The sequence below is a fragment of the Engystomops pustulosus genome, chromosome 3 (genome assembly GCF_040894005.1).
Source record: "Engystomops pustulosus chromosome 3, aEngPut4.maternal, whole genome shotgun sequence".
NCBI classification, from domain to species: Eukaryota; Metazoa; Chordata; class Amphibia; order Anura; family Leptodactylidae; genus Engystomops; species Engystomops pustulosus.
The window spans coordinates 17,446,767-17,463,759 of record NC_092413.1 but is presented as its reverse complement, the minus strand read 5'-3'; the positions used below and the strand labels follow the sequence as shown (position 1 = coordinate 17,463,759).

The window sequence follows — 16,993 nt, the reverse complement described above, 5'->3', positions numbered from 1 at the left end:
ATAACGAGCCGTGCACCTGTGTGACATCACATGACCAGGGATACAACGAGCCGTGCACCTGTGTGACATCACTTGAGCTGGTGATTATACACAGGAAGTAAGCAATGAAGCTTCCTGTAGTATGACAGCAAGCAGAGTTCTAGGAAAGAGTGAGAAATTGGTACAGAAAGTATATTGGAAAATTATTTAACTTTTCATTACACAAACAATATTGGTTATTTCCCGGGAAGTGGACAAACCCTTTGATTACAACGAGGTCTGTTGTCTGTCATGGGACCTACTTCAACCAATGAGGAGACTTTTGAAAGTGACGCTGTTCAAGGAGGCCACATGTCAGCTCAGGCAAGTCCTGAAAACCTGAATTATGATATTTGACTTCAGAAACAGGACCTGGGGTGCTGTGTCTATTCCCAACATGGCCCATAGATTCTGGGAAAACCTCTTTAAAGGGAATCCATCATCAGTTTTGACCATAATAAGTTGCAGACAGTGCTAGGTAAGAGGCCTCTGAGATTTGTGCAGTTATATCTTTGTGTGTGTGTAGTAAGTAGCAGCAGGACTGTAAAAAGTGAATTTGTATTCCGGGTTTTCAGCTCCTGCAAGGGCTCTGGGCAGGTCTTTCAGCCTGAAGAGCTTTCTACTCTTTATAATCAACTGTTCCACAGCCCCTCCCCTCTGTTCTGCATGGTTGCTGTAAGTATCCAACCAAAATCCTGATACAGCTCTTTCTCTAAGCAGAGGGGAGGGGCCATGGAGCAATGCATTACAGAGAGCAGGAAGCTCTTCAGGTGGATGGACCCGCCCAGAGCCTTTGCAAGAACTGAATTATAACTTCACTTTTCAGTCTTGCTGCTACTAACAACATGCACAAAGATATTATACGGAGCTCCGGGATGCGCCCTAACACTGGTATCACAGGGCTTACCAATGTCAGGACACAGCCCCCGTCCCCAGTGGACTCGGAGAAGCAACAATCCTGGAATCTATATCACAGCCCTGCTGCTATTAACGACATACACACAGCTATGATTTCACAGCCCTCTATGGACATTGCCTAACACTGTCTACTGCTTTGTATGGTCAGAACTGCTGACAGTTTCCCTTTAAGCCACAGTTTGCAGAAACTTGCCTGTGTTTTTGCTTGTTTCCCCCACTTTTGCAGGGTGACAGGCGGCTCCGCTTTACTGCTCGCGCTCATCCGCAGGTTGTTAATCTCCGGTTGTTCCGCGTTTTTCTTCTTTACTGCCGCACCTGTGCTCATTCACTCTTTTATACCGTTCCCGGATCACAATTATTATGGACAGGAGGTTACGACTCGCTCTTTACTGTATTGTTAGGCCGAATTTAAGAGCTGGGGACACGGTTCAGATTTTTAACTTTTTAAAGTTTTTTTGTTTTTGTCTTTATCTTTGTGATACTAAGTTTATTTTTTTAGGATAGACCTTTAAATCCCTCCCCCTCTCCGCCCCCCCCCCCACACTACTAACTCGATATCTTCACACGTATCCACTTCACTTGACCTTTGACCACCTCCACTCATGCCAAAGGTAATTTTTAAAGGGATATTTGGGATTTGTTTATTATTCTTAAAGGGATTTAGCACTGCACCTGACCGTGCTTTGTGCCGGTATTGCACCTCCGCTATATAGAGATTAGTGGAGCTTAGTTGTAATACCACTTACTACCCATGGTCTGGTGTGGCGCTGTTTTGGGGGAAAAAAAGCAGCCGTGGTTTTTTTATCCTTTGGACAATCCCTTTAAGGGGGACCATTTCCAGATCATGGGTGGTCTGATAACCCCCTGCGTTATAACTAATACATTTATCCAATGGCCCATGCACAACTCGGTCTCATTGAAGTCTACAGGGCTAAGCTGTCATACCACGCACCACCACTATGCAATGTAGGGCGATGTTCTCTACAGGCAAATGCTCTGACCTCTTCAAACATGTAATCGAAAGGGGAGATGGGTGTCGCCTTCCACCATCCATATCCATGTGGTTGTGTCAGGTACTGCAGCCCCAGCCCTATTCCGGTTACACCTGCTCATACTGTTACCATTTTTCAATGATATTTTGGGTTAATTAGTGTGACAAGTATTTGCAGTCCGGTTTTTCCTGCTATTGCGGACCCTTAAAGGGAATGAATCTTCACATTTTTGTGACACATTCCCTTTAAATTATTTCCTTCTGCTACTTTCCCGATTGCATTTTATCCCTCCTCAATCTGTTATTTGATTGTCTATAGTAAGTGTTGCTTATCGTCCGTTTGTACGGTATCCAGCACAGCGCCACCCTTGTCCATGTGGCCATGTTTGGTACTACAGCTCCAGCCTTTTATGCATTATGAAGCAAACATACCTTGAGAATGCTGTAGCTGCACTGATGCAGGCACATATCTTATTTAATCTTTGAGCTGAGTGGTTTTGCTCAAAAAACAGTTCTAAAATCATGATAATAAAATTCTGTCGCTCCAGTGGCTGCCCCGGCTCTCCTCTTACCCAAATTATGCACTGCTTCAGAGAATGATCACTGTGTTGTCCCTGACAGGCAGAAGTAATCAATCGCTGCACCATCCCCCAGCCGCTGTGTATGAGTCATCCAGCTCAGGTTGATTAGTCCTGTCTGGACAGTTCAGGAAGCTCCTTGTAATGTGTTAGGTCCTTCAGGTCCTTCATTTTATAATTAGTTTGAGCAAAACCATTCGGATCAGGGATTAAACAAGATATGTGTCTGCATCAGTGTAGCTACAGCATTCTCAAGGTTTGTTTGCTTCACAATACATAAAAACAGATAGTAGATTTCCGTTAAAGGGGAATGTATCACCAAATTTGTCGACACAGGCTTTTTAAACCAAGATCTTTCCGATACTTTTCCCTATAATATCGCGGAAAGCTCGGTGTATTTTTTTTTTCTCTTTCCAAAAAAAGGAAAAAAACCACTTGTGCATCTCTATTACATTTTGTTTTTTTCCTTCTCCATCCTCTTAATTTATTTACTCGCAACTTAATAATTAGAAGCTGACATAAAACGTCATCTTTCATCTCGGTCTCTGTGATTTATGATAAATTTAGTTTCCTTCGGCCTGGCATTTGCTCCAGCAGGCGGCCTTCCTTCAAGTACCACACTGATTGATGTCTTATCTTTGATATGTTCCATTAGCCTCCAGGAGCAGAGAGTTCAAGGCCCTCTCCGAACCTGAGGAGTCCTGCGGAGGAACTGAAGGCCTTCAGAGTCCTTGGGGTGATTGACAAGGTAATTCTTCAGCATCTCTTCAAGAGTTCACTCATAAATCGACCGCATGCTGACACGGCCTCTTTGAAGCCGAGGATCTTAAGGATATGAAACAAAAGGGGGGAAAATGACTCGAATGCATCTGCACTTTTAAAATAACAAAAGCAACGGAAGGAAAAAAAAAAATATATATATATAAAAATCGTTAAAAAAAAAATCTGCTTTATGTAAGCAATTCATCTATGGGAGATAGGGGGCAGAGTACAGCTTATCATGGTCAACAGGGTGGCGTGACGCATAAAGAGGGGTCGTTGTATGTAATTGGGGGTCAATTCGGCGGCTGTAGGGAACGCGATAATCACGGCTTGGCAGTCAGTACTGCTGTCAGTACTTCGTACACAGAGGATATAGAGCAGTGGTTCTCAACCTGTGGGTCGCGACCCCGGCGGGGGTCGAACAACCAAAACCAGGGGTCGCCTAAAGCCATTGGAGCCGCAATTTTATTGCGTTTTTACTGCAAATCGCATGGTTTGGGGTCACCACAACATGAGGAACTGTATTGCGGGGTCACAACATTAGAAAGGTTGAGAACCACTGATATAGAGAGATATGGACTTTCATGGAGCCCCCTCTGGCGTTGCATCAACCTCCTACTAGGTTCCAGACAAGGGGACCTTTATCTATGGGTTCACCTTTGGCTTCTATTCTTTAGTTCTCCAAAATATGTGGAAAAAACAGCTTTAGGTAAGAAATTCATCTAAAAAATGTATTTGAAATGGCGGGGGGTGGGGGGAGGGGGGGATAGCTATCCTTCGTCAGTAGGGTGCACAAATGGTCATAATATGTAAAGGACGTTGTGATTCCTCCTAACTTGGGGTCAAGATGGGGGCTGTAAGGAACGGTTTAGTATTGCATGATAATCGCGCCTCACCAGACAGGTAGCGCTACTTTCCTGCAGTCAGCAAGTTATACACAGGGAATAGAAGCACATTGACTCTCGTGGAGCCCCCTCTGGAGTTGCATCAACCTCCTACTAGGTTCCATTTTACCCTTTAATCCTCTAAAATATGTGGAAAAAACAGCTTTTTCTAAGTTATTCATCTAAAAATCTATTTGAGATGGGGACAAAGTACAACTTTCCTTCGTGATTAGGGTCATGGTATGTAAAGGGAGTTATGATTCCTCCTAATTGGGGGCCTGGATGGGGACTGAATGGACCTGGTGATGCTTTATGTGATAATCTCACCTCACCAGACAGGTAGCGCTAGAGGATATAGAGAGATATTGACTTTCATGGAGCCCCCACTGGAGTTGTATCAACCTTCGTACTAGGTTCCACACCATTTTAATGGGCCTTCAACATTGGGTTCACCTTTATCCTAGGACACTATAGCCTTAAAGGGAACCTGTCACCACATTTTCACATATACAGCCAGTGACTGGTTCCTAAAGAGCCCTATTAAGTAAATGATGTCCTTCTTCTAGATGTCCTTGCTTCCATTACATCCACATAAATCACCTTTTATGTTATGTTACCTGCATCAGAGGGGGCGTGTCCTGCTCGGCCAGTCCCTCCCATTTACTCCTCCCCATGCCTTTTGCCTCCTTACTATTCAGCAGTTCAGGTCATGTGACCAGGGTGACATCATCTCAGGTCCTTTAGCCTCTTAACAATAGCAAACTGTACCCTATGCATGTGATTGCATGAAATCACAGCAGCCTCCATGGAGGATGGAGAGGAGTAGAAGTCCATGGAGGCTGCTGTGATTTCATGCAATCACATACATGGTGTACAGTTTACTATTGTTAGAAGGCTAAAGGACCTGCAATGAAGTCACTGGTCACATATCATGAATGTAACACAAGGCACCATGTAAAAATTTGATACAATATTTCCCATTTGTACATAGATCTTTAAATGTTTGTAGTTGAATATTGACAGTCCCTAAGTACAAGGAGGCAGAGCTGTGATTTGATGGGACATAGAGCTGTCACAATAATGGGGCGTGGCTCACTGCCAGCCTGAGAGAGAGAAGAGTCACAAAGACCAGGCATGAGTTAGGAAAGCTAATTTGCATATCAGAAAATCAACTATTAATGAGCTCATTTTAGGTGATATGGGGAGGACCCGTAACCCTTTATCAGCAGGCATTGTTAGTCCGGGTGGTAAGATTGTAGTTTAGCTTTTCTTGGTCAATAGGGCGAACAATTATGGATCATGGCATGTAATCCCTCTATACTGGGGATCAAGAATGGGGCGTGGGGAACTGGACTGATTATGTGTTAGTGCTACTTTCCTGCAGTCAGTACATCATACACAGAGTTTATAGAAGGATATCGACTCTCGTGAAGCCCCTACTGGAGTTGCGTCGACCTCCTACGAGGTTCCCTATAGCGGTTCATTGGACCTTCAGCATTGGGTTCACCTTTATTCTAGGACACTTTACCCTTTTGTCCTCAAAATATAGGGGAAAAAAATGTTTTTTCTAAGTAATTCATCTAATAATCTATTTGAGATGGGGACAAAGTACAACTTTCCTTCGTCAATAGGGTGCACAAATGGTCATGATATGTAAAGGGAGTCGTGATTCTTCCTAATTGGGTGCCAGGATGGGGACTGAATGGACCTGGTTATGCTTTATGTGATAATCTCACCTCACCAGACAGGTAGCGCTACTTTCCTGCAGTGGGTACATCATACACAGAGGTTATAGAAGGATATGGACTCACGGGGAGCCCCCACTGGAGTTGCATCAACCTCCTACTAGGTTCCCCATAATGAACCTTCAGCATTGGGTTCAGCTGACCTTCATTCTAGGACACTTCAGTTTGTGCAGTGATTTCTGTGCTGATGACTCCCTTTAAGAGTCATATTTTTTTTTTGCCTGATAGGAGTTTAGAAGCTGTAGGGGGAGGGGTCACTTCAGACTCCCCTATTGTCTGTTCTGTAGAACATGATGCTGGTGTCATATTAAAGATAAGAATCTCATCTTTCAGATCACATCAGGCACAAATCGGATGTGATCTGAAAGTTGAGATTCTTATCTTTAATATGACACCAGCAGCATGTTCTATACATGTGATCCTCCCACTGCAGCCTCTAAACATGACTCGTCTCGTACAAAATTTTACTCTATACTGCTCAATTTCACCTGATTTTGGAGGAGATTTTATAGGTAAACTGGAGATTTAAGAAAAAGGACGTTTCATCCCTAACCTGAGGGGGCTGCTAGCTTAATGGGGTAAAATCTGGTGACTGGTTCCCTCGTGGTTCAGTCTTTGAGGAGTCTTATTTGACATTGTGAGGCTGGTGGAGAGGAGATGCCATCAGTAGCGTCCCCGGTGACCTTGGCTGAGGTGACGAATGTCTGGCCTTGCTCCCTGGTACCATGGGCCTGCCTGTTGCCTGCCTCCGGCTCCGCGCCTCCCCTTCTGCTGACTTGTGCCGGATTCCTTCCATCTCATGTCTCAGGGCTTTGATGCATATGTTGTGAAGGTGGCCACACTGACTTTGGTTGGGAGCAGATGGTAAACCTTCAGGCTGCCACCGGCTATACTGGTGTTAAGTTGGAGAGTTAGCGTTTGATGATGGTTCAGCAGTGCATATGAAAGGATGTGACAAGAGAAGGAGCTTTAATTAAAAAAAAAAATTAGCATAGTAAACATTTTTACATTTGTATGCAACGAAAATATGGAGAAATGAACTTTATTAGAAAAAAAAGCCAGAGGGCATTCCCATTTATACTGCCGGAAATATAGGAAAGGTACCGGGGGGGGGGGGGAGAAGTCTGTTCTACAACTTTGTGATCCCGAAGAGGTGAGATGTGTGCAATATCGGAAGGTAGAAGTGCCTGATAGATTAGATAAGATACAATGTAGATGTGTAAAGAGATGAAATGGATATATAGAGGCATAGACAGAGAGAGATATGAGATGGGTAATAGAGAATGCATAAATGGCTAGATAAATATAAATTATACACTTTATAGAGCTGGATATGAGAGAGATACAATGGGAAAGTCTCAGCAGCACAACTAGTAAACAAATAGCAGCGGGTGCACAGTATTGTTAAGGGCTCCCGGGGGGGGGGGGGGGATTCGGGTTAGTGTCTAGTGAAGAGAAGGGCTCCCGGGGGGGGGGGGGGGTCTGGTGGATAGAAGGGCTCCGGAGGCGGGGGGGGGTGCTCTGGTGGTCATTAACTGCTCACGGGTGAGGGGGGTCTGGTGGAGAGAAGGACCCCGGGGGGGGGTTGCCCGGTGGAGAGAGGGACCGGGGGGGGGGAGTGGCTGTTGGATAGAAGGGCTCCGGGGGGGGGGGGGGGGTTGTCTGGTGGAGAGGAGGGACCCGGGGGGGGGGGGGGTTTGTCTGGTGGAGAGGAGGGACCCGGGGGGGGGGGGGGGTTTGTCTGGTGGAGAGGAGGGACCCGGGGGGGGGGGGGTTTCTCTGGTGGAGAGGAGGGACCCGGGGGGGGGGGGGTCGTTGTCTGGTGGAGAGAGGGACCGGGGGGGGGGGTTTGTCTGGTGGAGAGAGGGACTGGGGGGGGGGGGGGGGTTGGGAGTGTCTGGTGGAGAGAAGGGCTCCCGGGGGGGGGGGGGGGTCTGTTGGAGAGAGGGACCGGTGGGGGGGGACTTGGGAGTGTCTGGTGGAGAGAAGGACCCTGGGGGAGTGGGGTGGCTGGTGGAGAGAGACCCTGGGGGGGGGGGGAGGCTGGTGGAGAGAATTTTTATCATGATCGATTGGGAGTCCCAGTGGTCAAACAACCATATAACCATATGATAATTGATTGAATACACTGGGGTACCCTGAAAATACCAGCATATCCCTTTAAATACTCTACTGTTCTATCAAAAAAAGAAATTGATAAATAATTTAAAATGATACTCTGATACTCAGCATATCCCTTTTAAATACAGACAGTCCCCTACAGTTTCGACTTGAATACAAGTTCAACTTGAGAACAAACCTATGGACCCTATGTGGTACGTATCCCAGGGACAGCCTGTACTGTATTGAGAGATATATATATATATATATATATATATATATATATATATATATATATATATATATATATATATATATTTATTATTATTATTATTTATTATTATTATTTTTTTATTATAAACATTTGTATTTTTCTCATAATCAATGGGGGTCCCATTGGTTGAACAACCATATGACCATTTTGAGGCTTCCCCTGGGAAGCCTGAAAATACCAGAATATCCCTTTAAATATTTTACTGTTCTACAATAATAATAACATTAAATAAGTTCTCGTTCTCAGGATGTATGGGGTGATAATGATCATTATCCCCTTTTGTATCCCTTTAAATATTCTACAATGCCAAGAATAAATATATATATATATATAGGACAATATTCAGACACGTCTTATAATTGTAGATGATCTCTTCTTGGGTCGGCGTCTACAGGAGAGGGGTCTCCCAGAACAATGGGGAGACTGGAATAAAACAACACCATCTTTAATAACCTCCTATTGAGGGAGTGAAAAGCCTCTTGTGCCCGTATCCCCCTACCCCCTGTCATTGTGCCGGCGGAGCTCCCATTCAGCCCATTGTGTGGAGGGTACTGTACGGCAGATGAGACAATCTCATAAGAAGCAGGTTATAGAGGCAGCCATTCTGTGTTATACTATAGCCTCTCCCATCGCAGCGCCGTCTCCTATTGTACCGTATGCAAATTCTCGTCTCTCTCAACGACGAAGGGGGGGGGGGGACGAGAGAAAAAAAAAAACCTCATCAGGGAGAAGAGGAATCTATTAATTGTATTCACGGAGGAAGGTGTTCTATCAAAAGTAATTATTTCCTAATCGTTATTTGTTATCCCCGAGTATGTTTTATCACAAAACACAAGATCGTTTTAATAAGAGCCTTTCAGCGGGAGGACAATGGGGCCAAATTAGAGCAAAATGAGATTTTTTTTGTCTTTCTAGATTGTTGAACAAACCAATGAGCTGTCGTCATTTGCTTCTTTTTCTCCGAATATTGCTGCGCTCTTGGCTGGCAGGGAACAGATCCTATCCGAGGGGTTATCGGCGCTCTGCCTCTGTCCTTTATGTCGACAGCTTCATTAGAAATTGGACTCGTGTCAGGACGGCATAAAAAAAAAAAAAGCGCTACTTGGCCGCGGACGGGCGGTGGTGAATGGAGCCATCATATTAATACACAGCCGCAGAATTGTTCATTAAGAAACGACTTGCGCTAAGAGTGATGCATGTTAAATGCGAACTTCTCCAGATGGTCGGGACGAGAGTTTCCCTTTTCATAAAGCCGGATTGCTGATCGCTTTCCCGAGGACTTTGTACGCGGCTGCGCGCAGGCGGTTAAAGGGATGAAATGTTTGGGAAATGAAGTTAGTTTGTACAGAGTAACGATGGATGACCTTCACGAACGTGTCGTTGATTATCCGAGATGTAGAATTAGGGCGTTTTTTACGTGGGTATTTTTGAGAAGAGAGTGCCACCAGCTGTCCTGTATGTATATAGATACAGGCGGTCCCCTACTTAAGGACACCCGACTTACAGACAACCCATAGTTACAGACGGACCCCTCTGCCCCATGTGACCTCTGGTGAATCTCTCTGGATGTTACTATAGTCCCAGACTGCAATGATCAGCTGTAAGATGTCTGTAATGAAGCTTTATTGATAATTCTTGGTCCAATTACACCAAAAATTTTGAAACTCCAAATGTCACTGGGGCAAAAGAAAAAAAATTGTCTAGAACTTCCATTATAAAATATACAGTTTCGACTTACATACAAATTCAACTTAAGAACAAACCTCCAGACCCTATCTTGTATGTAACCCGGGGACTGCCTGTATAGGTGGTAGTCTAGTCAATCTAATATGTAGGGACAACTTATGAGCCCATCATTTTTAAGTTTGGCGGAACCACTTGTTTTGATGGGAGCGGCCAACTTTCTGATATCTATTGGTGGTCTTTTGACTCTCTTTAGATAAGAAAAAGCCAAAAGACTACCAAAAGATATCAGATGGTTGGCCGCTCTCATCAAAACCAGTGGTTCAGACAAACTTAATCTAATATGTGGGGTCAACATATGAGCCCATAATTTTTATATCTGATATCTATTGGTGGTCTTTTGACTCTCTTTAGATGGCAGTTTTCGGTGGAGATAAGAGAAAACCAAAAGACCACCAAAAGATATCAGATGGTTGGCCGCTCCCATCAAAACCAGTGGTTCTGCCAAACCTTAAAAATGATGGGCTCATAAGTTGTCCCCACATATTAGATTAAGTTTGCCGGAACCACTGGTTTTGATGGGAGCGGCCGACCATCTGATATCTTTTGGTGGTCTTTTGGCTCTCTCTTATCTCCACCGAAAACTGACATCTAAAGAGAGTCAAAAGACCACCAATGGATATCAGATGGTTGGCCACTTCCATCAAAACCAGTGGTTCCGACAAACTTAATCTAATGTGTAGGGACGACTTATGAGCCCATAATTTTTGACTAGACTACCTCCTATATCTATATACATACAGGAACCCGGTAATTCTACATCTCGGCTATCCAACGACACGTTCGTGAAGGTTATCCGTCGTTGCTCTGCACAAACTAACTTCATTTCCCAAACATTTCAATAAGTTATAATGATAAGGATCAAGCAGTTGGGTGTCAACGCCTCCTTATCTCTTCAGATGGCAATGATTGGAGGAGATGAGGATTGGGCATGTTGATGTGGAACTGCCCGTTCCTTAGCTGCCATTTAAGGAGATGTTGAGCAAGGTCCGAACTTCAACGTGTCCCACCCTTATCTCCTTAGATCACAAGTGTGAGGCAAGTATGAGTTGTACAATTGCATTTACCCCCCCCTGTAGGGCAGTAGTTGGGTGGGTATGTCGTCATCTAAATGCTTGATCCTTATCTCTTCAAATGGCAGATGTTGAGGATGAGTATTGGATATGTTGATGGAAAAATCCACCCGGAGATGTTGAGAAAATTACAAATGAGTCAATTGGACTTCAAAATGTCCCATCCCTATCATCCCTGGTTGTTGAGGGGGGTAGGAATCGCGCAATTGGACCTAAACATGCCCAGATAAGTGTCGAGCAGTTGCATGTCAACATGACCCCATCCTTGTCTCCTCAGATAGAAGATGTTGGGGGCTATAAGAATTGTATATTTTAATGGTAAATTATCTGAACAGCTTCATCTCCTTAGATGGCAGATATTGAGGGAGGAATAATTCGGGCAATTGGACGTCAACATCTCCGATCTATTATCTCCCTATATGGCAGACAAAGTTAGACGTCAACATTCTTCTTGTCTTTTTTTAGGGTGTTGACTGATTTGGATTAGGTAGTTGTTTTTGCACCCACGATTACAGATGTTGGCGGTCGTCCGGGTCAGGCTGTTGGACTTCAACTTGTCCCATCCCCTTCTTTGTGAGATAAACTTTTGGCAGCTGGTTTCCAAATTGGATTGGCTGCTGTTGTATCTGCTTTTTTTTTTTTTTTTTGATGGATCAGGACTTTTGGAATGCGGTCATGCCTAACATGTTTGATGTTTTTTTGGGTTTATTTTCATATCAGTTCTAGGGAGATTTTTTTACATTTTTTTAAAGTTATTATTTATTTATATTCACACTATTTTAGCCCTCTGGGGTGTTTTAACCCTGTGGATCTGATTGCTTTTTCCATATACTACTATACTACTGTATTGTCTTTCGGAGACACTTAGAGATCAGGCGGAATGACAGACCCTAGAGTAACAGAGACTCCAGGCTGCCATGGTAACTGATCACCGCTCCAGTGAGGTCACGTGAGGCAGTGACGTAATCCAAGATGGCCGCCATTTAAATGTGAAACGGAAGCGGAGATATCTTCTGTTAAATTTGCTGTCGGGAAATGAGATCTCTATGTAAAAATCAATTTTTCTTTTGCTACAGCTTTTTATTGTGAAATTGGGTATTTAATTAAAGGGGAAAATCTCTTTACTAGGACAACAGAATTGTGTGTTCTAGGCGCCACTGTTCAGGAGATACGACCATTTAAATTGTGACAATTTTTTATTCCTTTGATTTGTAATTGGCTAACAGTTTTGGTTTTACTGTTCCCAATGATGGTCCCTATACACACCTAATGCTGCATGAAGTCGTTAGTTGTTGGTCCTATAATATCCCGTTAAGGGGTGTGGCCTGAATGTTAAGGGCGTAGACCTAGAGGAAAGCGCGCGGCCTAAAAATTTTTGTAGCAGTTATTAGAAATGGTTGAAAACTCAGATCACACTTCGCCGCTCCATTACAGCTTCCAAAAAGAGTTGGCAAGGAACATATTTGGAAGACTTAAAGGGGTTGTCCATTTTCAGTAAATAATTATAGTTATACAATTTTTCCAAGATACTTTCTGTATTAATTCCTCACGGTTTTCAAGATCTCTGCTTGCTGTTCTGCTATAGAAAGCTTCAATGTTTACTTCCACTGGATAGAAATCTGTCCATGGTCTGTGATGGACATGTAGGTGCAGGAACTATGTTCCTTACCAACTCTTTTTTGAAGCTGTAACCGAGCAGTGAAGTGTGAGCTGAGATTATAACCATTTCTAATAACTGCTACACAAATTTTTAGGCTGACGTTTCTCCAGGTCTACGCCCTTTACGTTCAGGCCACACCCCTTAACGGGATATTAAAGTAACAGCAACTACCGACTTCCTGCAGCATCATTCAACACGGGTCTATAATGGGACCATCAGTTTTTTTGTTCACACTTGTATTGGGGGCATCGATAACTGATGGTGATAACTGCACAGGATGCAGCGCTACTCTTACCACTAATATTCCAGAAACCCTTATGGAAACCCAATGGGCCCAATAAGCAAATAGTAGGTCCCATTGGGAACTATTTGGATTACAGCCTTGCAGCGCTGGGGATTCAAGTCCCAGGGTCAACATCTGCAAAGATTTTGTATGTTCTCTCATTGTTTGCTTGGGTTTCCTCCGGGTCCTCCGGTTTCCTCCCACACTCCAAAACATACTGGTAGGTTGATTAGATTGTGAGCCCCATTGGGGACAGGGACCGATTTGGCAAGCTCTGTGTAGCGCTGCGTAATCTGTGTGCGCTATATAAATAAATAAATTATTATTTGGACTAGTGAGGGTAGACCGGTCAGATCCGGATCAGAGCTTTTCTGGTAGTAAAATTGTGGAATATGCAATGGGCACTGTAGAATTTAAAGGAAATGGGTCATACTTGTGTAGGGTATTGGGTGCGGGATGCAACTAACCCTTTAAATGCTTCCACCATTGCCTCCAGCTAGGCGAGGGTTAACCCCTCTGCAGCACCCGGCATGTGTCGGAGGGATGCAAGTTGAAGGTGCTTCTCTTAAAGACTGTTGTTAACTAAACATTATTGCCAAACAGATGGGAAGCTCTCAGCAGCCGGATGTTTTCAGGCCTAATTATATTATCACCAGTCCTGTACGGCTCGGTGGAAGAGGTGTATCCAGGGGCCAATTTATAATCATTTAGGCAACACCTGTTTGGGAGAAACTGACAGTCAAAGGGCACATTTAAAAAAAATCACATATGTTCTCGTATTTATTACTTGAATGTGGACGGTATCCAGCTGCAAAGGAATCCGGGGAGTGCGAAACGCGTTGTGTAGGAAGCTCTTTGCCTCTGCCGGGGAAGTCTCCGAACAAGGCGTAAATGTCAAGTGAAGTGATGATTAAGGAGGTCGCACATGGAGAAGGTCTGAGGTGCTCAACTTTCTGCTTTATTCTCCCGGAGAACTGCACAAGAAGGAGTAATTATAGGCGATTCGCCTCCTGCCATAAGGCAACAGCCCCTGTCTCTAGTGGGAAAAAGGTCTTAAAGATCAACCACTCAAAAAAAAACAAAAAACCCTAGGAATACTTACCGTATATACTCGAGTATAAGCCGGGTTTTTCAGCACAAAAAAATGTGCTGAAAAACCCCATCTCTGCTTATACTTGAGTCAAGAAAAAACAAAGTGCACTCACTTTCTGACACCTCCTGGCAGGTCCTCTTCTATACATAGCGGCTCCGGCATCGGCTCCGTCTCCCTGCGCTATCCGTTTCGGGCAGGCTGTGTACTCCAGGGGGGCCGGGCAGGCTGTGTACTCCAGGGGGGCCGGGCAGGCTGTGTACTCCAGGGGGGGCCGGGCAGGCTGTGTACTCCAGGGGGGGGCCGGGCAGGCTGTGTACTCCAGGGGGGGGCCGGGCAGGCTGTGTACTCCAGGGGGGGGCCGGGCAGGCTGTGTACTCCAGGGGGGGGCCGGGCAGGCTGTGTACTCCAGGGGGGGGCCGGGCAGGCTGTGTACTCCAGGGGGGGGCCGGGCAGGCTGTGTACTCCAGGGGGGGGCCGGGCAGGCTGTGTACTCCAGGGGGGGGCCGGGCAGGCTGTGTACTCCAGGGGGGGGCCGGGCAGGCTGTGTACTCCAGGGGGGGGCCGGGCAGGCTGTGTACTCCAGGGGGGGGCCGGGCAGGCTGTGTACTCCAGGGGGGGGCCGGGCAGGCTGTGTACTCCAGGGGGGGGCCGGGCAGGCTGTGTACTCCAGGGGGGGGCCGGGCAGGCTGTGTACTCCAGGGGGGGGCCGGGCAGGCTGTGTACTCCAGGGGGGGGCGGGCAGGCTGTGTACTCCAGGGGGGGGCCGGGCAGGCTGTGTACTCCAGGGGGGGGCCGGGCAGGCTGTGTACTCCAGGGGGGGGCCGGGCAGGCTGTGTACTCCGGGGGGGGGCCGGGCAGGCTGTGTACTCCAGGGGGGGGGCCGGGCAGGCTGTGTACTCCAGGGGGGGGCCGGGCAGGCTGTGTACTCCAGGGGGGGGCCGGGCAGGCTGTGTACTCCAGGGGGGGGCCGGGCAGGCTGTGTACTCCAGGGGGGGGCCGGGCAGGCTGTGTACTCCAGGGGGGGGCCGGGCAGGCTGTGTACTCCAGGGGGGGCCGGGCAGGCTGTGTACTCCAGGGGGGGGCCGGGCAGGCTGTGTACTCCAGGGGGGGGCCGGGCAGGCTGTGTACTCCAGGGGGGGGGCGGGCAGGCTGTGTACTCCAGGGGGGGGCCGGGCAGGCTGTGTACTCCAGGGGGGGGCCGGGCAGGCTGTGTACTCCAGGGGGGGGCCGGGCAGGCTGTGTACTCCGGGGGGGGGCCGGGCAGGCTGTGTACTCCAGGGGGGGGGCCGGGCAGGCTGTGTACTCCAGGGGGGGGCCGGGCAGGCTGTGTACTCCGGGGGGGGGCCGGGCAGGCTGTGTACTCCGGGGGGGGGGCCGGGCAGGCTGTGTACTCCAGGGGGGGGGGCCGGGCAGGCTGTGTACTCCAGGGGGGGGGGGCCGGGCAGGCTGTGTACTCCAGGGGGGGGGGCCGGGCAGGCTGTGTACTCCAGGGGGGGGGCCGGGCAGGCTGTGTACTCCAGGGGGGGGGCCGGGCAGGCTGTGTACTCCAGGGGGGGGGCCGGGCAGGCTGTGTACTCCAGGGGGGGGGCCGGGCAGGCTGTGTACTCCAGGGGGGGGGCCGGGCAGGCTGTGTACTCCAGGGGGGGGGCCGGGCAGGCTGTGTACTCCAGGGGGGGGGGCCGGGCAGGCTGTGTACGCTATACAGGCCAGAGGTGGCTATAAGGGGCTCTGTAGGGTAAAAAGGGTGATAACATGAAGATAGAGACCCCCTTAAGCCCTTACATGTCTTTCCGTTTTCTCGATTACCACCTCCCTGCTAACTGTATGATGGCATTGCCTGGACTATACCACAAAAGCTCCCTAAAGAAGGGAAGAAAAAACTCCTATGACAAGCCCCTAAGACACTAAGGAGGAGGTAACAACCTTCCTGTCTATAAACTTATAGGGGCACATTTACTTTCCTGTCCTGCCGCGTTCCCCGAAAGTGCATTGCCCTTGTATAATGCCCTGTGCCGCGATTCACTAAGATCGTGCGCCCGATATCCTGCATGTGTCGCTTCCCCGCTCAGGTCCCCTGAGTTCACCTTCTTCTTCCTGGTGCATGTAAGTGCTTGATCTTGCGACACAATTTGAAACTTAAATCCCGCGCTCAGTCCGAATCAGTCGGATCGTCCGACGGCACGCCCCCCAATTTCTGCTGCATAAAAGCCAGCGCAGCCCAGTTAAATACCTGTCACAGCGGCGCCAAACCCGAAAATGACGGAAAGTTCGATTTAAAGTGTGTCCACAGACCCTTTAGTAAATAAGCCCCATAGTCTATTTTAGATTTTATGAAAAGTTTAGCATGAAGAACTATCACACTGTCCTTCCAGCAGACACAGATGATACATTCCCTAGATCAGTCGTGGCGAACCTAGGACAGAGTTCACGAAACTGGACCAAATCCACCGAATCTTCCTGCAACTTAAGAGATGCTGCTCTGAGCGCTATTTTAAAGCGACATTTCATTGACTGTTTGGAACTGCGGAAAAATGAAAAAGTTTTGGAGGTTTTCCTGTGGGACCCACCATTCTTCTTGTACAGAAAGACCCTGGAGAGAAGCTACAATGATGGTCTGAATTTGCCCTCCTTTCCACTGTATTGGTGGCCTCGGGCGGCCGATACAATTAAAAGATGTGGAAGAACAGGTAGCAATAAGTTACTGCTTAAAATGCCACGTTGGCACATCACGGTAAATAAGTGGATTTTGATTGTTGTTCGGACACTCTGCCTCTAAAAGGTTCGCCATCACTGCCCTAGATGAACATGTGATGCAGTGCTGAGGCATCATGGGATTGATAATCGTGCAGAGATGGAGAGTAACAGGCAAAT

At 47.1% G+C, this 16,993-nt stretch overlaps 1 protein-coding gene across 3 annotated transcripts in view; it reads left to right on the top strand.

The window, feature by feature from the left end:
* RPS6KC1 (ribosomal protein S6 kinase C1) overlaps positions 1 to 16,993 on the top strand; it is a 91,674-nt gene that overhangs the window by 32,700 nt on the left and 41,981 nt on the right. For all 3 annotated transcript variants that reach the window (XR_011854015.1, XR_011854014.1, XM_072140144.1), the window contains exon 9: positions 3,161 to 3,253. Coding sequence is in view for 1 of the 3 variants with exons in the window: in XM_072140144.1 (XP_071996245.1) it covers positions 3,161 to 3,253 (93 nt within the window). In the remaining 2 variants the exon portion in view is untranslated. The remainder of the gene's footprint in view (positions 1 to 3,160; positions 3,254 to 16,993) is intronic.